The sequence below is a fragment of the Scyliorhinus canicula genome, chromosome 20 (assembly GCF_902713615.1).
Source record: "Scyliorhinus canicula chromosome 20, sScyCan1.1, whole genome shotgun sequence".
In the NCBI taxonomy this organism is placed as follows: Eukaryota; Metazoa; Chordata; class Chondrichthyes; order Carcharhiniformes; family Scyliorhinidae; genus Scyliorhinus; species Scyliorhinus canicula.
In genome coordinates, this window is record NC_052165.1 from 84,886,373 (window position 1) to 84,908,814 (window position 22,442).

Here is a 22,442-nt window from a genome sequence, read left to right on the forward strand (position 1 = left end):
CACTTCATGCTCCATCCCTCCACAATGCTGCGCCCCTCAAAGCGGAAGTCTCACGGGCGCAAATTAGTGCAGGTATATGCAAGCGAGGCCTGGGCGCCATGGATGCGTAGAGGGTAGTGCAGTGGTTAGCACTGTTGCTTCACAGCACCAGGGTCCCAGGTTCGATTCTCGCCTTGGGGCACTGTCTGTGTGGAGTCTACTCATGTCTGCGTGGGTTTCCTCCGGGTGCTCCGGTTTCCTCCTCCAAGTCCCGAAAGACATACTGTTCGGTAATTTGGACATTCTGAATTCTCCCTCTGTGCACCCAAACAGGCACCGGAATGTGGCGACTAGGAGCTTTTCACAGTAACTTCATTGCAGTGTTAATGTAAGCCTACTTGTGACAAGACAATAATAAAGATTATTATTATCATTATAGGGAGTGGAGGCTAAATAATACTCTGAGAAAGCCTCACAAATTGTTGAGCTTGCAGTGGGGGGTGGTAGAGGGGGTGGAGCTGCCCAGGCCGGAACCTGCAGCGGGGAACAACTTGATGCCATGTCCACAGGGTATCCCCCTCAGGATCGGGGTGTCCTGGCTCAGATCATCATTGCTGCAGTATGTGTTTTAAATGCACCCCATTGGAAGCCTCTGGAAGCCCATTCACGCTGCCCGTCTGGGCGTCGTCATGCCCCAACAGTATCAGCAAGGGGATGGGCGTGGCAAAGCTCAATCGGGGCCCACCAGGTGTTGGTGGTACTCAGGAGCGCTGCCCCACTGCACAGGAAGCAGTGGATCAGCAGAATTTACCCCAACCACAGGACAGTTGCATTGTGAACTTTGGAAACCTCCCTCAGGGCAGAGGCCTCACCAGTGACCCCACCCCTCCGCTGTCTCCTCCTGGTGCGACTGGCAGCGCTGACTGCAGCTGCCGGCACATCTTTGTGTGTGTGCGTGCGCGCGTTAATGTCGGCCCCAGCAGTTACAATGTCCTCTGGGCCGGGCATCGTGCTCCATTCGTGCGGCGGAGTGCTGGCCTGTTTGCAGGTCCTCACTCGCTTACTGAATAGCGCCCCCAACAGAAGTGCGAACCACACGCTATTCAATCCTGGTGGAAACACTTATGGCGTGATCTTCCGACCTTGTTACACTCCCGCTGAAGCGTAACACGGCTGGTGAATAGCGGGAGAGGCCAAAAACAAGAACCGCGCCAAGCGCCAAACAATATGCGATTCAACCGGCCCACTCCCATAGACAAAATCGGGATTTCACTGTAGTGTGGCAAGAAACCTATTATCACTACTTCAGCCCCATTTCCATACAATCAACGAGAGCGACCCCATATCCAACGGCCTCCCGTAATTCATCGGCCTCTACAGCAAGTGGCCACGCTGGTGCCGAGTGGTACTCTTCCACGGGGAGCCAAGGGGGTGAATAGCCATCTTTGCTCACAGACAAAGAGCTTGGGTGTGCTGGGCTTGCCACCCCTGTGCTCGGTGGGGGGGGGTGGGAGACACGCCACAGGGGTGGATCGCCATGGGAGGGTGGGGGCCAACTGGGGGGGAATTGCTCACAGCACCACCATGCCAACCCCTGGATCCCAACCCCATTCCGGGGGCAACCCTTGTCCCTGCCCGTCTGCACAGGAACTGGCCTTTCAGCCCTCCATTGACAGAAACATGGCTAAAGCAGAACAGGACTGGATACTTAACATCCTGAGTTATTGAGTTTTTAGTAGGAACGGGGTGGGTAAAAAGGGAAGTGGTGTCGCGTCTTGGTCAAAGATAGTATCATATCACTTGAAAAAGATACAGTTCCTGCATTAGAATCTATATAGTTAGAGGTGAGAAACAGGAAGGCAGTGGTGACCTTTTTATGTATTTACTATAGGCCTCCAAAGTGGGGAGAAAGTGGAACAGAGCATTTGCGGGCAGATTATGGAAACCTGCAGGGCAAGTAGGGTTGTGATAGTTAAGGATTTCAATTACCCTAAGGTAGACTGGAAATGAGTAGAGTGTGGAGCACAAAAGGGGTGAAATTCGTGCACTGTGTGCAGGAGAGCTTTCTGGAACAGTACATTTCCAGTTTTGCCAGGGAGCAAGCTGTACTGGATCTGGTCCTAGGAAATTAGGCAGGGCAGCTGGAAAAGGTCAGAGTTGGGGAGGCGTTGGGAAGTAGCGATCATAATATAATACAATTCAATATTAAGTTGGAAAATCGGTCACAGGTTAAGATCCCAGACTGGAAAGGGGCAAATTTTGGGGTCTAAAAGATGAACTGGAGCAGGTTGATTGGAAACACATTTTGGTGGGTAAAACTGGATGCAAAATGGGAGGCTTTCAAAGGAGAGATAAATGGGGTGAAAGCTAAGTAAGTGCCCATGAGAAATAAATATGGGGTATCCAAAGCTAGAGTTGACTAAGGATGTTGATGTTTAAATAAGGAAGAAAAAAGAGGCATATGATGCATGCCGTAAAAAAAAAATAGCAATAGAAATCAGGAAGAGCATCTCAGTAGAGGAGAGAGATGGAAAAAGGAAGGCTAATAGGAAGCATGAGAAAAGGATTGCAGGCTGTGCTAAAACAAATAGCAAAATGTTCTTCAAACACATCAATGGTAAAATATTAATGAAGGATAGAGTGGGGCCCATAAGGGACAAGCAGGGTAGGCTGCTCATTGAAGCGGAGGGTATGGTAGTAGTGCTAAATAAGTACTTTGCTTCTGTCTTTACCAAATTAGAAGATGGTGACAATGGCCCAGTTGAAAATGTAAGTTTTGAGGAACGGAGCAATATAGTGATAGATAAAGAAAAGATGCTAAAAAGGCTAGCAGCACTCCAGGTAGAAGTCACAGGCCTGGATGGGATGGATCCTACATTGCTGAGAGAGGTGAGGGAGCCATTGACAGAAATGTTCCAGGCCTCTCTGAGCACAGGATTAGTCCCGGGGATCTGGAGGACTGAAAATGTGACACCGCTGTTTAAGAAAGGGGCAAAGGGAAACTACAGGTTCAGTTCCCGGCTGGGTCACTGTCTGTGCGGAGTCTGCACATCCTCCCCGTGTGTGCGTGGGTTTCCTCCGGGTGCTCCGGTTTCCTCCCACAGTCCAAAGATGTGCGAGTTAGGTAGATTGGCCATGCTAAATTGCCCGTAGTGTCCTAAAAAGTAAGGTTAAGAGGGGTTGGGTTACGGGTATAGGGTGGATACGTGGGTTTGAGTAGGGTGATCATTGCTCGGCACAACATCGAGGGCCGAAGGGCCTGTTCTGTGCTGTACTGTTCTATGTTCTATGTACAGGCCTGTCAGCTTAACATCAATAGTGGGAAAACTGATGGAGGCCATAATCCGGGATGAGATAAATATACACTTGGGGGAAAAATAAGTTAATACTAGAAAGTCAACATGGCTTTGTTAAGAGCAAGTCATGTCTGACAAATTTAATTGAGCTCTTTGATGAGCTGACACAGGCAGTGAAGGTAGTACTGTGGGTGCTGTATATTTTGACTTTCAGAAAGCATTTGATACGTTGCAGGTTGGTTAGCAAATTACAAATGTTTGGGATTGATGGGTCCTTGGCAGCATGGATTAGAAGTTGGCTAAGAGATAGGAAACAGATTCAGACTGGAGATGAGTTGAAATTGGTGTTCTCCGGGTAATGCATTTTGGTAGAAGAAACATGGGGAGACAATATTGACTCAATGGCACAACTTTGAGGGGAGAACAGGAGCAGAGGGATATCGGGGTTGAAGTGCATAATTCTCTGAAGGTGGCCAGGCAAGCTGAAACATTTGTTAAAAAAAGTCTTATAGCTACTTATTTATTTGTTTGTTTGTTGGCCGCAAACAGGTCCCGGAACAGTTGGGTGAGTGGCTTCCATGTTTTGATGAAGCCATCTTCCGATCCACGGATGGCGAATTAGATTTTCTCCATTTGGAGAGATTCTGATAGGTCGGACAGCCAGTCTGCAGCTTTAGGTGGTGTTGCTGAGCGCCAGCCGAGCAGGATTCTATGGTGGGCAATCAGGGAGGCAAAGGCAAGGGCGTCAGCCCTCCTCCCGTGAGGGAGGATCGGTGGGGGTGGGGAGGGGAGGAGGGGGGGGGGGGGGGGGGGGGGGAGACAAGAGGAAGTAGCCAAACCCAACAGGAAAGAAGGGCGAGTAGCAGAGCAAAGGGGGGGGGGGGGGGGGGGGGGGGGGGATGAGAATGGGGGAAGGGAAGGGGGATGGGGGGCAGGGAGGTCGAGGGGAGGTGAATAACAGAGGGGGGCCATAAGGAGAGAAGGGAAACACAAACTGGGGGCAGAGTGCAGGGGAAGACAACGACCACAACAAGCAGAGCAAGGCAAAAGAGAGAAAGGAAGAAGGAATGACCAATGGCCGACGCTGAGGCAAATGGACAAAAATTTTAAAATGACCAAGAGATGCAAATGGCATCGGGGTGCCCCTGTCAGCCGGTTTTGTTTTGTTAAGAAAAGAAAGGGGGGAAGAAAGATACCCTCTCCTGCTTTGTTCTGAGGTTTTTTTACTTCCTTTTTTTTTGTTTTTGTTTTCTGTGTGTACATTTGTAAGTATATCACATATAAAACCCAATAAAAACAGTTTTTTTTAAAAAGAAGGCTTATAGCATCCTTTGGTTTATAACTAGAGGTATAGAGTATAAAAGCAAGGAAGTGATGTGACACCTCTCCAAATAATTGGTCAGATCACATTAGGGGTATTGTGTTCAGTTCTGGCACCTTATTTCAGAAAGGATGTTAAAGCCCCGGAGAGATTGCAGAGGAGATTTACTAGAATTATACCAGGAATGAGGGATTCCATTGGAGGTCTCAAAAGATGGCTTGATAGACATTTAAAAGTGATGAATTTAGAGGGCTACGGCGATAGGGTTGGGGAATGCGACGAGCCCGTTTGCTCTTTTTGGAGCCGGTGCAGACACGAGGCCGAATGGCTTCCATATGTGCTGTAAATAACAAAAACATTTAACTGTAAGGGCATTACTCTTAACTTCTCACTCTCCTCAAGCTCGAAGAAATTATCCTCTATTAACCCTATCAAAATGCATTTAAAAAATTCCTATTAACCGTTCATTGCTCTGTTGAGACAGTCCTGATATCTTGACTCTTCTCATGATCATGTTCAGCTGCTTCATCAATGACCTCCCTTCCATCATAAGGTCAGAAGTGGGGATGTTCGCTGATGACTGCACAATGTTAAGCACTATTCGCAACTCCTCAGATAATGAAGCAGTCCATGTGCAAATTCAGCAAGACCTGGACAATATCCAGGCTTGGGCTGACCAGTGGCAAGTTACAGTTGCGCCACACAAATGCCAGGCAATGACCAACTCCTACAAGAGGATTTAACCATCGCCCCTTGACATTCAGTGGTATTACCATTACTGAATCCCCACAATCAACATTCTGGGGATTACCATTGATCAGAAACTGAACTGGACTCGCCATATTAATACTGCGGCTACCAGGGCTGGTCAAAGACTCGGAATCTTACGTAACACGTCTCCTGACTCCCTAAAACCTGTCCACCATCTACAAGGCACAAGTCAGGATTGTAATGGAATACTCTCCGCTTGCCAGGTTGAATGCAGCCCTAACAATACTCAAAAAGCTCAACACCATCCAGGACAAAGCCCGTTTGATTGCAACTCCTGCCACAAACATTCAAATCCTCCACCACTGACGAGCAGTGGCAGCCGTGTGTACCATCTACGAGATGCACTGCAGTAACTCGCCAAGGTTCCTTAGACAGCATCTTCCAAACCCATGACCATGACCACCTAGAAGGACGAGCAGCTAGGAACACCACCACCCGGAGGTTCCCCTCCCAAGTCACTCACATCCTGATTTGGAAATATATTGCCATTCCTTCACTGTCGCTGGGGCAATATCCTGGAACTCCCTCCTAAACAGCACAGGGACTGCAGCAGTTCAAGTCGGCAACTCACCACCACCTTCTGTATGTGCAATAAATGCTGGCCTCACCAGCGACACCCACATCTCATAAATGAATTAAAAAAAAAAAAGAATTGGCCAAAGTTAGGTGGATTGGCCATGGTAAATTGCCCTTAGTGTCCAAAATTGCCCTTAGTGTTGGGTGGGGTTACTGGGTTATTGGGATAGGGGGAAGTGTTAACCTTGGGTAGGGTGCTCTTTCCCAAGAGCCGGTGCAGACTCGATGGGCCGAATGGCCTCCTTCTGCACTGTAAATTCTATGAACGTCGCAGGTCTATGAAAAGCTGCACACTGCTTGAACAGTGGCTTACACAATGGCTTGTATAAGTGCATTATTACCGTCTGCTTTTATATTCTATGTTTCTAATTATCAAATACATCTGGTCTTTCTTTAGCTATACTTGCAGGTAGGGCAGCACGGTGGTGCAGTGGTTAGCATTGCTGTGTCACGGCACTGAGGTCCCAGGTTCAATCCCGGCTCTGGGTCACTATCTGTGTGGAGTTTGCACATTCTCCCCATGCCTGCGTGGGTTTCGCCCCACAACCCAAAGATGTGCAGGGTAGGTAGATTGGCCATGCTAAATTGTCCCTTAATTGAAAAAAAAAAATTGGCTCTAAATTTATTTAAAAGAAAGCCAAACTTCCAGGTAATTTTAGAAGCAACAAAGCTGTGGACTGATTTGAAAAGCACCGGAAAACAGTATATTTGGTGGAAATACAGGCAAGGGGTCACTGATGGGTATTACTGTAATCATTAATTAGAAGAGAGACTAATCCGAGTGTTTATAATTTAGTAATTACAAGAGAGGAGTAATTACAAGAGAGGAGATGGCAATGTGCAATGATGTTACTGTAATTGAATAAGAATTTGGGGAAGAAATGATTTTCTTGTTACAGACATGTAAGATGTCTGTGAGAAAACAAAATTCTAAATGTACCAAACTACAATGTATATTCTGTTAAAATCTGGCAAATGAATTTCCTTTCCCTGTTAGGTGCTGAGTCCCAGGACGAATATTGGAGTTTACTGCGGTGGAAAGAATAAACGGAAAAAAATGAAAGAATTATTGCTGGAGAAAGACAGAGAGTTAGATTTGGAGAGCCTGAGTGACTTTGAAGAGGTGGCTGAACAATCCAGTGATCCAAACACAGTTGTGAGTATCAGATATCTTTATTTTCTGAACTTCCAGATTTAAGTTCAGCAATGACGGCCATTTCCCAAGTATCTGTTAATCTTTATATAAATGCTCAAATTAGATTTCCAGGTTTCTTAAATTCTATAACCTATAAAGTTAGGACCAGATGAGGAGGGGTAAGAGAATGACTTCCTGATCCTACCATTTGATCATAGCGGGTTTTTTGTGAATTTTGAGAGGATATGCTTTGCCAAAGGAGTTCCACCATGCTCATGCTTTCAGACAAAAAAATTAATTCGACATGTGTTTGAAAATAAGCACATTTAATGAAACGACAACCCGAATTTAAGAAATACTAGGCAAATCACAACCTCCGTTCATATGTCACACGTTCCCTGGTCCCACTCGAGATTTTTTTGTATAGTTGGTGACGATAAACAGACAAAGGAATATACAGTTCACTGTTCTTTGGCTGGTCTCAATGCAGTGATTCACGGTGTTTGGTTGTCTTCCTGGATGTAGTTATATGCAACAAATTTGCATGTTTTATTCCCAGATCTTTTTCCCCACTCTGTAATTTTGCACATCTCTAATTTCCCTGCAGGTTTGTTCCTCTCTAACTTTTCTGCGAGTTGGTAGCTTAGAATACACCCAGTCTGTAACAATACTTCTATTGTTCTTGGCTCCAACCAAGAATTGTTCTTAACCCCTCTGAAACGTCCTCACTTTCCAGCACTGTAATATTAAACAATGCAGCCTCCTTTGTTGTCCTTTTCTATTTTTCTTGAACATCTTTTTTTCTAAATTTAAAGAACCCAATAATTTTTTTTCCCAATTAAGGAGCAATTTAACGTGGCCAATTCTCCGACCCCGCAGCAAATCTTTGGGTTGTGGGGGTGAAACTCACACAAACAGGGGAGAATGTATACGCTCCACACGGACAGTGACCCAGAGCCAAGGATTGAAGCCGTGAGGCAGCAGGGCTAACCACTGCGCCACCGTGCTTCCCTGCCTGAACATCCTTTATCCAGAAATATTCAATACTCGGTCATGTCCTTTTTATGAGCCAGGAATTTGTTATTGCCATAAGAACATATATTATCACGTGGCTACCTGCACCTCTATTCATCAGCCTTATTTACCACACTCCATTTATTTACATATATGCACAGCAAACCCAAATTGGATCTTATTGCATTCCTTTTTAGTCGACCCCACCTGATCCACCTTACTATTTCTTAATCCAGTCTGTCTGTCTCTCCCAATTCTCTGAGCATATTGTTTTTCTCCCAGTGTTACCTCCTGATTTATAGAAGCATAAAAGATATAGCTCAGTGGTTAGCACAATTACTTCACAGCTTCAGGGTCCAGGTTTGATCCCCGGCTTGGATCACTGTCTGTGCAGAGTCTGCATGTTCTCCCTGTGTCTTAATGGTTTTCCTCCGGGTGCTCCGGTTTCCTCCCACAGTCCAAAAATGTACAAGTTAGGTGGATTGGCAATGCGAAATTGTCCCTTAGTGCCAAAAAGGTTAGGTGGGGTTACGGGGATAGGGTGGAGGCGTGGGCTTGGGTGCTCTTTCCAAGAGCCGGTGCAGACTCAATGGGCCGAATGGCCTCCTTCTGCACTGTAAATTCTTCGAAAATAGGAGCAAGAGGAGGCCATTCGGCTCTTCGAGGCCGCTCTGCCATTCATTATGATCATGACTGATCATTCAATTTAGCTGCCTAATTCTGCTTTCCCCCCCACCCCCAAATCCTTTAATCCCCTTCACTCGAAGTGCTCTCTCTAACTCAGTGTTCTTCAAACTTTTTTTCCGGGGACCCATTTTTACCAACCGGTCAATCATTGGGACCTGACCCGGCCAACCTTCGCGACCCATGCCAGCTGACCTTCGTGACTCACCCTGGCTGACCTGAGCGACCCACCATTTTCTCTTGTCTTGTTTGCTGCTGATAAAAATGGAGGAAATGGTTTTGGGTCCCTTTGGCCCTCGTACACACTCCTCCAATGGAACCTGTTGGATGTAGGTGAATCCTTCCGGTGTCGGAAAGTATGGAGTCTCCATCTGTCCAAAGTTATGCATTTCTTCCGTAAATATTATACTGTAAATAAAACCCCCCCAAACTTGTAAAAAAAAATTAATAAAATAAATGAAAAAATAAAAATTAAATGAATAAAAAACAGTTACAGAGGAACAGTACACAGATGAGCATGGAAATACCATTGTGAAAAAGGTAATGCAAGAATGAGTATGACTAATCATGATTGCATTCCTTTTATTCTCATATAGATGGAGACAGGAACTTACTTCATTGTACCTTTTAAAATTACTCCAGGTAATCAAGGAACAATGAAGTGAAATGATAAATTGTGCACGCAGAAGTGAGCGATTAAGCTGAGACCGTTTATTAAAAAAATAGCGGCCGCACAGTGCATGCGCAGTGATCGATGCGCAATGCGGCTGAATTTTTTTACATATTCACGGACATTTTAAAGGCCGCTTGCAGCCGGCGTATTAAAAGCCGGCTGCTGCGTGGGGATTTGCGCGATCGGGAGCGCCGCAAACAACGGCTCTGCGACCCTCCTGACATCCGCCCGCGACCCCCGATCGCGCCCCCGACTTTGAAGAGCACTGCTTCTTGAAAAGACTGCTTCTTGAAAACATACAATGTTTTGGCATCAACTACTTCCTGTGATAATTCCACAGGCTCACCACTCTGGGTGAAGAAATTTCTCCTCATCTCTGTCCTAAATGGTTTACCCCGTATCTTAAGACTCTGACCCCTGGTTCTCAACACACCCACCGTCGGGAACTTCCTTCAGCATCTACCCTGTCTAATCCTGCTAGAATTTTATAGGTTTCTGTGCTCCTCATTCTTTTGAATTCCAGTGAATACAATCCTAACTGATTCAATCTCTCCTCCTATGTCAGTCCCGCCTTCACAGGCATCAGTCTGGTAAACCTTCGCTGCATTCCCTTCATAACAAGAACATCCTTCTCCTATAAGGAGACCACAATATTCCAGGTATGCCCTAGATTCCATCCCCATTGCCAGATTCATTTCAAACCTCCCTCCTCAATAAAACTAACAAACCACCCCTCAAGGACATTGGTATCAGCTCTGTTCAAGTGTAATTTATCCAGCTTTTACAGGTCCCACCTTACTCAAAACTGGTCCCAGTGGTCAGTATGTTTAATCATGTTATTGTGAAATGTGTAGATTTTTTAAAATTGAAAACTACCAAACAGGGCTGAGAGAGTAGAATAAAACAGTGGATGAAAATAGTTTCATATTTTCCACTAGATTCACGAGGGTCACTCCCATCTTTCGCACAAAATTTAACAGATGACCAAATTCTGAAAAGTTGAAATGAAATGAAAATCGCTTATTGTCACGAGTAGGCTTCAATTAAGTTACTGTGAAAAGCCCCTAGTCGCCACATTCCAGCGCCTGTCCGGGGAGGCTGGTACGGGAATTGAACCGTGCTGCTGGCCTGCTTGGTATGCTTTAAAAGCCAGCGATTTAGCTCAGTGAGCTAAACCAGCCCCTGACAGCTTGTTTATTAACAGCTTGGTTAAAATTCAGGTTGTAACATTTCTTTGTGTCCTTTTGACTCGTGTATATAATGGCTCAGTTAATTGCTGCTTTTAAATGTGTGCACTCTAATTTAATTTTGGATGTTTTGTTCATAGCTAGGACAGTTTTCATTGATCTTTTGGACATTTCACATTGATGTTCAGTGAAATGTAATTTTCAAATATTCCTGAATATAATGCTGTTACTGTGTGTATCCCAAGTCTTGTCGGTACTGACAAGTTATGTTCCAGATATATTTTAATACATTGTTTTTGACATTCTTCAGATTGCAGGCTTCCGTGTAATGGAACAGAAAGAATGTGAAGCCATGCATTCTCTGAGAGCAGCAAATCTGGCTAAAATGGCAATGGTTGAGCGAATTGAAGAGATCAAGTTCTGTGTCTGTCGCAAAGTAGCCAGTGGTTTTATGCTTCAGTGTGAACTTTGTAAAGACTGGTTTCACAGTACCTGTGTTCCTCTGCCCAAAACTGGCACTCAGAAGAAAGGACTAGGTTGGCAAACCAAAGAAGTGAAATTCTTGTGCCCATTGTGCATGCGTTCTCGTCGACCACGTCTTGAGACTATTCTCTCATTGCTCGTTTCCCTTCAGAAGCTTCCGGTCCGTTTACCAGAAGGGGATGCCTTGCAGTGTCTAACAGAAAGAGCAATGAGCTGGCAGGATCGGGCCAGGCAAGCCCTCGCCACCGATGAGCTCTCTTCTGCACTTGCCAAACTGTCTGTGTTGAGTCAGCGCATGGTGGAACAGGCAGCAAGGGAAAAAACAGAGAAAATTATTAGTGCTGAACTACAGAAGGCAGCTGCCAACCCAGACTTGCAGGTAAGAAAAGAACCAAAACTATCTGGAGAATGATGCATTGAAACAACTGCAGTAAATCAAACTTTAATCTGTTTAATGCCTGAAAGATAGAGATAGCAAGCTCCAATTCATATATCCAATCTTAAAAGTGACTCATTTCAATTAGTATAATGGAATCTGCTTCCAATTTTCAAATCCAAGAACAAAGAACAGTACAGCAAAGGAGAGGCCCTTCAGCCCTCCAAGCTTGTGCCGACCACGCTGCCTACCCGTATCGCTCTTTATTCCCATCCTATTCATGTATTTCTCAAGATGCCCCTTCACTGTCACTGCCATACTTGCTTCCACCACCTCCTCCTCAGGCACCCACTACCCTCTGTGTTTTAAAAAAAAACTTCCCTCGCACATCGCCTCTAAACTTTGCCCCTGGTACCTTAAACCTATGTCCTCCAGTAATTGACACTTCGGCCCTGGGAAAAAGCCTCTGACTATCCACTCTGTCCGTATTCCTCATAATTTAGTAGACCTCTATTAGGTCGCCCCTCAATCTCCTTCGTTCAAGTAAGAACAAACCTGAGTTTATCCAACCTCTCCTCACAGCTAATGCCCGTCATACCAGCAACATCCTGGTAAACCTCTTCTGTACCCTCTCCAAAACCTCCAGATCCAAAAACAAAGAACGTTACAGCACAGGAACAGGCCCTTCGGCCCACCAATCCTGCCCCAATCCAGATTCCTTATTTAGACCTAGCTTAATAATCGCTTATTGTCACGAGTAGGCTTCAATGGAGTTACTGTGAAAAGCCCCTAGTCGCCATATTCTGGCGCCTGTTAGGGGAGGTTGGAGTGGGAATTGAACCCCCGTTACTGGCCCCGTTTCTACATTACAAGCCAGCTGTTTCAGCCCACTGTGCTGAACCAGCTCCATACCTACTACTTATTGCCCGAACGATCTGTATCCCTCCATTCCCCACCTGTTCATGTGTCAATCAAAATGCATCTTCTTTTTAAATTGAGTACCCAATTATTTTTTTCCTAATTAAGGAGCAATTTAACGTGGCCAATCCACCAAACCAGCACATATTTTGAGTTGTGGGGGTGAAACCCACACAGACACGGGGAGAATGTGCAAACTCCACACTGACAGTGACCCAGGGCCGGGATTCAAATCCGGTCCTCAACGCCGTAGTCACAGTGCTAACCACTGTGCAGCCGTGTTGCCCCAACAGAGCCAGTTTTGTATCCCTCTTGCCAGCTCATCTCTGATCCCTTGTGACTTCACCCCTCTCAGAATTCCACTAAAATGTTAAACTGGATGCATTTGTGGACAGCACGGTAGCACAGTGGTTATCACTGTGGCTTCACAACACCAGCGTCCCAGATTCGATTCCACTGTAAGGAGTCTGCACGTTCTCCCCATGTCTGCATGGGTTTCTCCGGGTGCTCCGGTTTCCTCCCGCAGTCCTGAAAGATGTGCTGTTAGGTAATTTGGAAATTCTGAATTCTCCCTCTGTTGTGCATCCCACGATGTTGTGCCGACTAGTCTGAAACTAAGATCAAATCAACCTACTCCCAATCATTCTAGTGCACTCCATGTGCCTATCCAATAACCGCTTGAAAGTTCCTCAAGTGTCCGACTCCACTACCATAGCTGGGAGTACGTTCTACGCCCCAACCACTCTCTGACATCCCTCCTATATCTTCCACCATGAACCTTACAGCTTTGCCCCCTTGTAACAGCTACAACCACCCGAGGAAAAAGTCGCTGAACGTCCACTCTATCTATCCCCCTCATCATCTTATTAACCTCTATTAAGTCACCTCTCATCCTCCTTCGCTCCAATGAGAAAAACCCTAGCTCCCTCAACCTTTCCTCATAAGACAAACCCTCCAATCCAGGCAGCATCCTGGTAAATCTCCTTTGCACCCTTTCCAATGCTTCCGCATCCTTCCTATAATGAGCTGACCAGAACTGCACACAATACTCCAAATGTGGTCTCACCAGGGTCATAACCCCACGACTCTTAATCTCAATCCCCCTGTTAATAAATGCTAACACACTATAGGCTTTCGTCACGGCTCTATCCACTTGGGTGGCAACTTTCAGAGATCTATGGTCATGAACCCCAAGATCTCTCTGCTCCTCCACAATTCCTCAGAACCCTGCCGTTAACCCTGTAATCCACATTCAAATATATACAATTATCAATCAAACTTAGCCTTGCACACAAGGAGGTAGAATTGACCCTGTGCAGAACCCCCACCAGGCAAGCTCTTCCACCCATTTCCCCTTTACTTCCTCCAGCAAAAGCCTTCTCCGTCATCTGTCCGTACATATCTGATATCCTCCCTACGCCCACCTCATCAAAAGACAGCATCCTATCTTGGAGGGCCGTAGGGCCTGTTCCTGTGCTGTACTTTTTTTTTCTTTTCCTATCCATAAGTGAAGACACTGACAACTGAGGAAATGAAGAGTTCCTTTCGCACAAAGTTCCGTACCTGCAAATACCTTTTTTTTTAAAAAAATTATTTCCCGGGAATTGGCACTTCTATACCAACTTCTCCAATCCTGCAAACCTACCCTCCACAAACAAATCTCAGCCCCTTCTCTCTCCCAGATCTTACACGACGAATCCATCCCAGCAGGTATAAACCTATGGTTCCCTCAGAACGGCGCCTGAAGCAACATACACCCTAATTTAAAGTGCTGTCTGAATTGATTCCATTTGAGCTGAAAGAGAACCTGACTGGAGAGAACGGAAGAGAAGCAGCACCGCGGCACAGTGGTTAGCACTGCTGCCTGAAAGCACCAGGTTCTGTGGTTCCATTCATGTGCAGTTTGCATATTCTGCCTGCGTCTGCGTGGGTTTCCTCGGGGTTCTCCATTTCCTCCCACAGTCTAAAAATGTGCAGCTTTGGTGGATTGACCATACTCAATTGCCCCTTAGGGTGTGGTTGTAGGAATCGAGCAGGGGGTTGGGCCTAGATAAGGTGCTCTTTCGAAGGGTCGGTGAGACTCAATGGGCCGAATGGCCTCCTTCTGCACTGTAGGGATTCTACGAGGAGCAGTAACAAGTGCCCTCAAATTCTAATCTCTACAAGAAACCTGCTCCATCCGCCCCCAAACCGAACCCAGATGCTTAACACACCAGCTTCCCTGTCAACACCAACTTAAACTCGATCTGAACCGTCTTGCATAGATACATAGAAGATAGGAGCAGGAGGAGGCCTTTTGGCCCTTCGAGCCTGCTCCGCCATTCATCAAGATCATGACTGATCATCCAATTCAATAGCCTGATCCTGCTTTCTCCCCATTCTCCCCAAGTGCTATATCTTCCTCTTTACTGACAGCTCTGACTTTGACAGCCCACCTCGCGGATGGAATCCACCAAACTCTTCACCTTACCAGAATTATCTCTGAGCTTTATACAAAATGATTTGCCCCCTGATGGCTGCCATTAGTACATCCCAGAACGTGGAAGGTGAGACCTCATTCTTGTTAAAATCCACATCATTTCTAATAGCAGAAGCTATCCTCTCATGAAACCCCTTGTCTGTGAGCAATGCCGCATCCAACTTCCAGGCGGGTCGCTGAGCACTGCCTGTTTCCAACCACATGTCCACATGGTGCAGACCGTAATCTAATACTACAATCGCTGAGTACTCCGCTCACACAACCCCGGGAGTAACGACTTCCCCGTTGCTTCCCCGGGGCAGCACAGTAGCATGGTGGTTAGCATAAATGCTTCACAGCTCCAGGGTCCCAGGTTCGATTCCCGGCTGGGTCACTGTCTGTGCGGAGTCTGCACGTCCTCCCCGTGTGTGCGTGGGTTTCCTCCGGGTGCTCCGGTTTCCTCCCACAGTCCAAAGATGTGCGGGTTAGGTGGATTGGCCATGATAAATTGGCCGCAGTGTCCTAAAAAGTAAGGTTAAGCGGGGGTTTGTTGGGTTACGGGTATAGGGTGGATATGTAGGTTTGAGTAGGGTGATCGTTGTTCGGCACAACATCGAGGGCCGAAGGGCCTGTTCTGTGCTGTACTGTTCTATGTTCTATTACAGAGAAATCAGTATGGGAGCAAACTCAACGCACATGTGAAAAGAAGGAAAACACTTTCTCCCTCGGCTAACTTCATGGGTCCAACCCCTCCACCTGTTGCATGAATACTAGCAGCTCCTTTGCCACCTCTGATGTTGTAAAGGATTTGGGGCTTGGTCTGTCTAGCTTGGAGTCTAACACATAATTATAAATCCCCTCCCAAAATCAACTGAAATGAGTCAGGCACCTTCTTAATTACTCATGTGGTCCCAGTTGGGCATATACATTCACTAAGACCACTTGAGCTCCCATCAACTCCACCCCACTCATCATCACATAGCTCCCTCCTGAGTCACCCAAAATGTTAGCCACCAAAAAGGTCACCGTCCTATTGATCAGCACTGCAGTCCCCTGTCCTCCTCGCATCAAAGTTCAAGTGGAATACTTGTCCCGCCCACCCTTTCTGCAGTCTTGTCTGGTTCTGAACTCTCAGATTGCCCCTTAGTTTCCAGGTTGGGTGGGGTTACTAGGATATGGTGGGGGAGTGTGCCTCGGTAGGATGCTCTTTTTATTTAAAAAAAAGGGCGGCACATTGGCGCAGTAGTTAATACTACTGCCTCACACCACCGAGGACCCAGGTTCAATTCTGGCCTTGGGTGACTGTGTGGAGTCTGCACTTTTTCCCCGTGTCTGCGTGGGTTTCCTCCGGGTGCTCCAGTTTCCTCCCACAGTCCAAAGATGTGCAGATTTGGTGAATTGGCCATGCTAAATTGCGCTTAGTGTCCAAAAAAAAGATTAGGTGGGATTGCTGGGTTATGGGGATAGGGTGGAGGTGTGGACTTGGGTAGGGTGCTCTTTCCAAGAGCCGGTGCAGACTCGGGCCCAATACCATTGTTCTGTTCTAATGCTGACAAAGGCTGAAAAGAGGTATTCACAGTTGGACAAAGAAGGTTAATGTATTGTTTTAGCATTAAAAAGATTATTTCCGTACCTCTATGGTCGATCGTTCACCATGGTTTGGGCCTGGAATTAACCTCAACATCATGACGGCACAGTGGTTCAATTGGGGTGAAGGTGTGGAGGGTCTCAGAGGGTTGATGCAGACTCAATGGGCCGAATGGTCCCATTTTGCAGTTTAGTGATTCGATGATATGTACTGACCACAAACCATTGATAAGCCTTTTCACCAAGTCAGAATAGATTCCTCCCACGGCCTTGGCAAGAATACAGCACTGGGCACTTCCATTGTCAGCGTATCAGTGTATCAGTGCAACATTGTGGCTCAGGATTTATGTGTGACGAGGTTGACACGGTGGCACAGTGGTTAGCACTGTTGCCTCACAGTGCCAGTGAACCAGGTTCAATTCCAATCTGGAGTCACTGTCTGTGTGGAATTTGCACATTCTCTCCAAGTCGGCATGGGTTTCCTCTGGGTTTTGTTTGCGGCCACAGAAATGCCTGTCTATTCCCCCTTACAGTTGAATCCCTTATAACTATGCGTTATCACACTTATCACCCCTCCCCTCTGCAGCAGAACCAACCATGGTGCCACGGGTTTGGCTGTTGCTGTTTTCTCCTGAGAGGCCATTCCCCTCAACAGTATCCAAAGTGGTATATCTGTTCTGCAGTAGAATGGCCACAGGAGATTCCTACATTACCTGCCTCGCTCTCTTGCTCTGTCTGGTGGTCACCCATTCCCTTCCTGCCTGCGGAGTCTGAGCCTGCGGTGTGACCACGTCTCTATACGTGCTATCCACGATGCTCTCCGACCCGCAGATGCTCCACAGTGTCTCCAGCCGCTGCTCCAGTTCTGAAACTCGAGCTTCCAGGAGCTGTAACCGGAGATACTTCCTGCACACATGCTGATCCTGGGGACTGGAACTGTTCCCTGCCTCCCACATGGAGCAAGAGGAGCAGACCATGCCTTGGAGCTGTCGTGCCATGATTTATTCTTTGAAATTAAACTTTTGAAATTAAACTTTAGAAAGATGATTTTGTGTTGGATTATATCCAATCTCCTGTATACGATTTAATTAGCTTTATTCCTGAGTATTTATCCTGCTTGATTTGACAACAAATTAACAACTTATTTAATTAAAATTTAAAAGTTATTTAAATCAACTTTAAAATAGTAATTTAAATCAACCCAAAATAGTTATTTAAGTGAGATTTAAAAATTGTAATTCAAATCAACTTTAAAATAGTAATTTAAGTCTAATTTAAAAAATAGTAATTTAATTCAAATTAAAACTAGTAACTCCACAAATATTCAAAATATCCGAAAGCTAGTGATTCAAAACAAACCTGTTGGATTTTAACTTGGTGTTGCAAGACTTCTTGCTGTGCTCACCCCAATCCAACGCTGGTATCTCCACATCTTTCCTGTATTAGTTCATTGGAAAGCAATGATTTAAAAACAATGACTCTCCTATCCTCATCTCTCTAATATCCTCCAGCCATTCTGCTTCCCCCAATTCTGACTTCCTGACCATCCCTGGGTTTAATATTTCCAAAATGGTGACCCTGTTTTAAGCTGCTAAGGCCTTAAAGTTTGGAGTTGCTTCACTAAATCTCTCCACCTCTCTTTCCTCTTTTCAGACACTCCTGAAAGCTCTACCCCTTTGAGCAAGCTTAAGGTCATCTCGCAGAGCAGTTCACTACTTGGTTTGGTGTCATGTTGTCTGGTGCAAATAGTGGGGTATTTGATGGAGCATCTTGTTTAATTCTATCCTCAGGAACATTTGCAGAGTGTCCAACAGTCAGCTTTCAGCAGGAGCATTGGGAGTTTGACAAATTCGCCCAGAAAATCTCTTGAATTAGATGAGGAAGAGACGGACTCTGATGACGACATCAGAGACACATACCGCTACGAGAAAAAGGTAAGTCTGCTTTGCATACATACTTGTGATCGTGTCGTGGAGCCGAGGTCCCACGTTCAGTCCCGGCTCTGGGTCACTGCACATTCTCCCCGTGTCTGCGTGGGTCTCACCCCACAACCCAAACATGTGCAGGATAGGTGGATTGGCCACGCTAAATTTCCCCTTAATTGGAAAAAATGAATTGGATACTCTAATTTTTTTTTGTTTTTAAACAATTGTGTTGTTGTCTGGAGTGATCTGTTTTGCTCACTTGTTACACAAATTCAATGTTTGTTGCATTCAGCAGTTCATTTTCTCCATGAACATTTTGACAAAGGGCAGACCAGGGACGGGACTCTAACACATGACCGCATCGGAGAAGGCCATTCTACCCATTGAGTCCATGACAACGGCTTCTTGGAGCAAGTCCAGTTAGTCTCATTAGCTCATTGTATCCCCATTTTCCTGCAGGTTGTTAATCTTTGGAATTTTGTACATCAGAGGACTGTGGAAGCTCAGTCATTTGGTATGTTCAAGACAGAGATCAATAGATTTCTGGATACATCAGGAGATATGGGTAGAGTCCGGAAAATAGCATTGAGGTAGATGATCAGCCAGTATCTAGTTGATTGGTGGAGCAGGCTCAAGGGGCTAAATGGCTGACTCTGCCCATGTTCCCATCTTTTTTTTTCCCTCAAGTGCCTATTGAATTTCATTTCAAAGTAATTCAATGTCTTTGAATTGTGAGGGGCAGCACGGTAGCATTGTGGATAGCACAATCGCTTCACAGCTCCAGGGTCCCAGGTTCGATTCCGGCTTGGGTCACTGTCTGTGTGGAGTCTGCACATCCTCCCGTGTGTGCGTGGGTTTCCTCCGGGTGCTCCGGTTTCCTCCCACAGTCCAAAGGTGTGCAGGTTAGGTGGATTGGCCATGATAAATTGCCCTTAGTGTCCAAAATTGCCCTTGGTGTTGGGTGGGGTTATGGGGATAGGGTGGAGGTGTTAACCTTGGGTAGGGTGCTCTTTCCAGGAGCCGGTGCAGACTCGATGGGCCTCCTTCTGCACTCTAAATTCTATGTCTATGTTTGCTTCCAGCACTGTCGTAGGCAGAGTTGCACATAATTATCACTTGCAGTGTTAAACAAATCTATGATGTGGAGATGTCAGCGTTGGGTTGGGTGAGCACAGTAAGAACATAGAACATAGAAAATACAGCACAGAACAGGCCCTTCGGCCCACAATGTTGTGCCAAACTTTTGTCCCAGATGAAGAACAAATCAATCTACACCCCATCATTCTACCGTAATCCATGTACCTATCCAATAGCCGCTTGAAGGTCCCTAATGTTTCCAACTCAACTACTTCCCCAGGCAGTGCATTCCATGCCCCCACTACTCTCTGGGTAAAGAACCTACCTCTGACATCCCCCCTATATCTTCCACCATCCACCTTAAATTTATGTCCCTTTGGTTTGTTCCACCCGGGGAAAAAATCTCTGACTGTGAACTCTATCTATTCCCCTGATCATCTATAAACCTCAATCAAGTCGCCCCTCATCCTTCTCCGTTCTAATGAGAAAAGGCCGAGCACCCTCAACCTTTCCTCGTAAGACCTACTCTCCATTCCAGGCAACATCCTGGTAAATCTCCTTTGCACCTTTTCCAAAGCTTTCACATTCTTCCTAAAATGAGGCGACCAGAGCTGCACACAGTACTCTAAATGTGGCCTTACCAAGGTTTTGTACAGCTGCATCATCACCCCGTGGCTCTTGAATTCAATCCCTCTGCTAATGAACGCTAGACCTTCTGCACAGCTCTATCCACTTGAGTGGCAACTTTCAAAGATCTATGTACATAGACCCCAAGATCTCTCTGTTCGTCCTCATTGCCAAGAATCCTACTGTTCACCCTGTATTCCGCATTCCTATTTGTCCTTCCAAAATGGACGACCTCACACTTTTCAGGATTAAACTCCATCTGCCACTTCTCAGCCCAGCTCTGCATCCTATCTACGTCTCTTTGCAGCCGACAAAGAAGTCTGTCCAGAACACCCCCCCCCCCCCCGTACCTCTAGGCCCATTTTTCCCTTGTCTCCTCCAGCAGTTCCTCAACTGGTGAATGTCCTGGCTTCTGGGGGTATGTCATAGTTTCCGTACAGAGGAAGTTCTTGACCTGTATATAGCTCATCTTGTTCCTTTTAGTTTGTTTGTTGTTTTGTCTGCCCATGTCTGCACCAGCTCTCAAATGAAAAAGCTCGCTGATCCCTATCCCCGTAGCCTCTAAATTTATCACTTTTGAAACCTCTTGTGGACTCCACCTTCTCCACTCTTCCAGGCAGCGCATTCCAAACCCTAACAACTCTGAGTAAAGAAGTTTCTCCTCCTCTCACTCCTAGCTGTCTTGCTGACCATCTTGAAATTGTGACCCCGAGTAACTAACATACCAACTAGTAGAAACAAAGTGTCCTTCTTTACCTCAATAATGTCACCTCTTAATCTTCTCTGTTCCAAGGAGAACAAGCCCAATTTCTCCAATCTTTCCCTGTAAGTAGTTAGAATCTCTCGGTGAGTTTCTCCAGGGTTTCTAGTCTGTTGTCTGTGTACATGCCGCTAACCGTCAGTGTCCTCTCATCCTGCCTCCACCCTTTGAATGTGGCATCCTGCTCGGCTGACGATCGATAGCACCACCCAAAGCCATTTGAGGTTGGATGATAAGGCACTGTGCGCACGTTTTATTTGATTGGATTTGTTTATTGTCACGTGTACCGAGGGACAGTGAAAAGTATTTTTCTGCGAGCAGCTCTACAGGTCATTAAATACATGGGAAGAAAAGAAAATACATAATTGGGCAACACAAGATCTACAATGTAACTACATAAGCACCGGCATCGGATGAAGCAGACATGGGTGTAGTGTTAATGAGGTCAGTCCATAAGAGGGTCATTTAGGAGTCTGGTAACAGTGGAGATGAAGCTGTTTTTGAGTCTGTTCGTGCATGTTCTTCGACTTCTGTATCTCCTGCCCGATGGAAGAAGTTGGAAGAGTGAGTAAGCCGGGTGGGAGGGAGTTTTGATTATGCTGCCTGCATTCCCCAGGCAGCGGGAGGTGTAGATGGAGTCAATGGTGGGAGGCAGGTTTGTGTGATGGACTGGGCGGTGTTCACGACTCTCTGAAGTTTCTTGCGGTCCTGGGCCGAGCAGTTGCCATACCAGGCTGTGATGCAGCCAGATAGGATGCTTTCTATGGTGCACTTGTATGGAGAAATGCAGAAACTACCCTGTAAAGACAGTTCTAGTATCTGAGACTGAAACTTTTGGCAGGCCATATGCAGCGAAGGTTGTCGTTTTATGATTGTTAAGGATGGAGTTGTTCTCATTTCATGAATATCAAGCCACTTGGGACAGGCATAACAATAATTAACAACCGGGTGTCCATAAAAGAACCTGCAAAATCCACATGTAACCATGCCAACGGTCGGCCAGGCCACTCCCATGGGTGTAAGTGAGCAGAATGAGGCAGAGTTTGTTGCAATGGGCACTGGTCACAACCCATGACTACATTTTCGATATCCTTATCAATACCCGGCCACCAAACATTCTTGCGAGCATTTTTATTTTGGTCTGACCTGGGGAGCATTGTTTAACTCCTGCCGGTCTTTCTAGAGATCTGGTCTTTTTGGAGATCAATGACATTGAGACCTGTGCCAGCGTGGGCAGCAGGGCCCCCTTGAACAGTGAATCATTGAACATTTCCCACAAGTGCAGGGCCAATGCTGTTGCAAATCATTTGTAAAAGTCAACCTGGAACTCATCTGATCCCAGCGCCTCCCCTGACTGCGTGGAATTAATGCATTCCAAGGTGGCACGGAAGCAGGGTGGTTAGCACTGTTGCTTCACCGCTCCAGGGTCCCAGGTTTGATTCCCAGCTTGGGTCACTGACCGTGCGGAGTCTGCACGTTCTTCCCCTGTCTTCATCCAGTCCAAAGATGTGCAGGTTAGGTCGATTGGCCATGATAAGTTGCCCTTAGTGACCCAAAAGGTTAGGTGTGGTTACTGGGTTACGGGGATAGGGTGG

General features: G+C 46.2%; 1 protein-coding gene across 1 annotated transcript in view; it reads left to right on the forward strand.

Moving 5' to 3' along the window:
• The window catches only part of kdm5a (lysine (K)-specific demethylase 5A), a 299,634-nt gene that overhangs the window by 244,281 nt on the left and 32,911 nt on the right, over positions 1-22,442 (forward strand). The window contains exons 23-25 of the mRNA XM_038780318.1: positions 6,941-7,099; positions 10,947-11,498; positions 18,249-18,392. Coding sequence (XP_038636246.1) covers positions 6,941-7,099; positions 10,947-11,498; positions 18,249-18,392 — 855 coding nt within the window. The remainder of the gene's footprint in view (positions 1-6,940; positions 7,100-10,946; positions 11,499-18,248; positions 18,393-22,442) is intronic.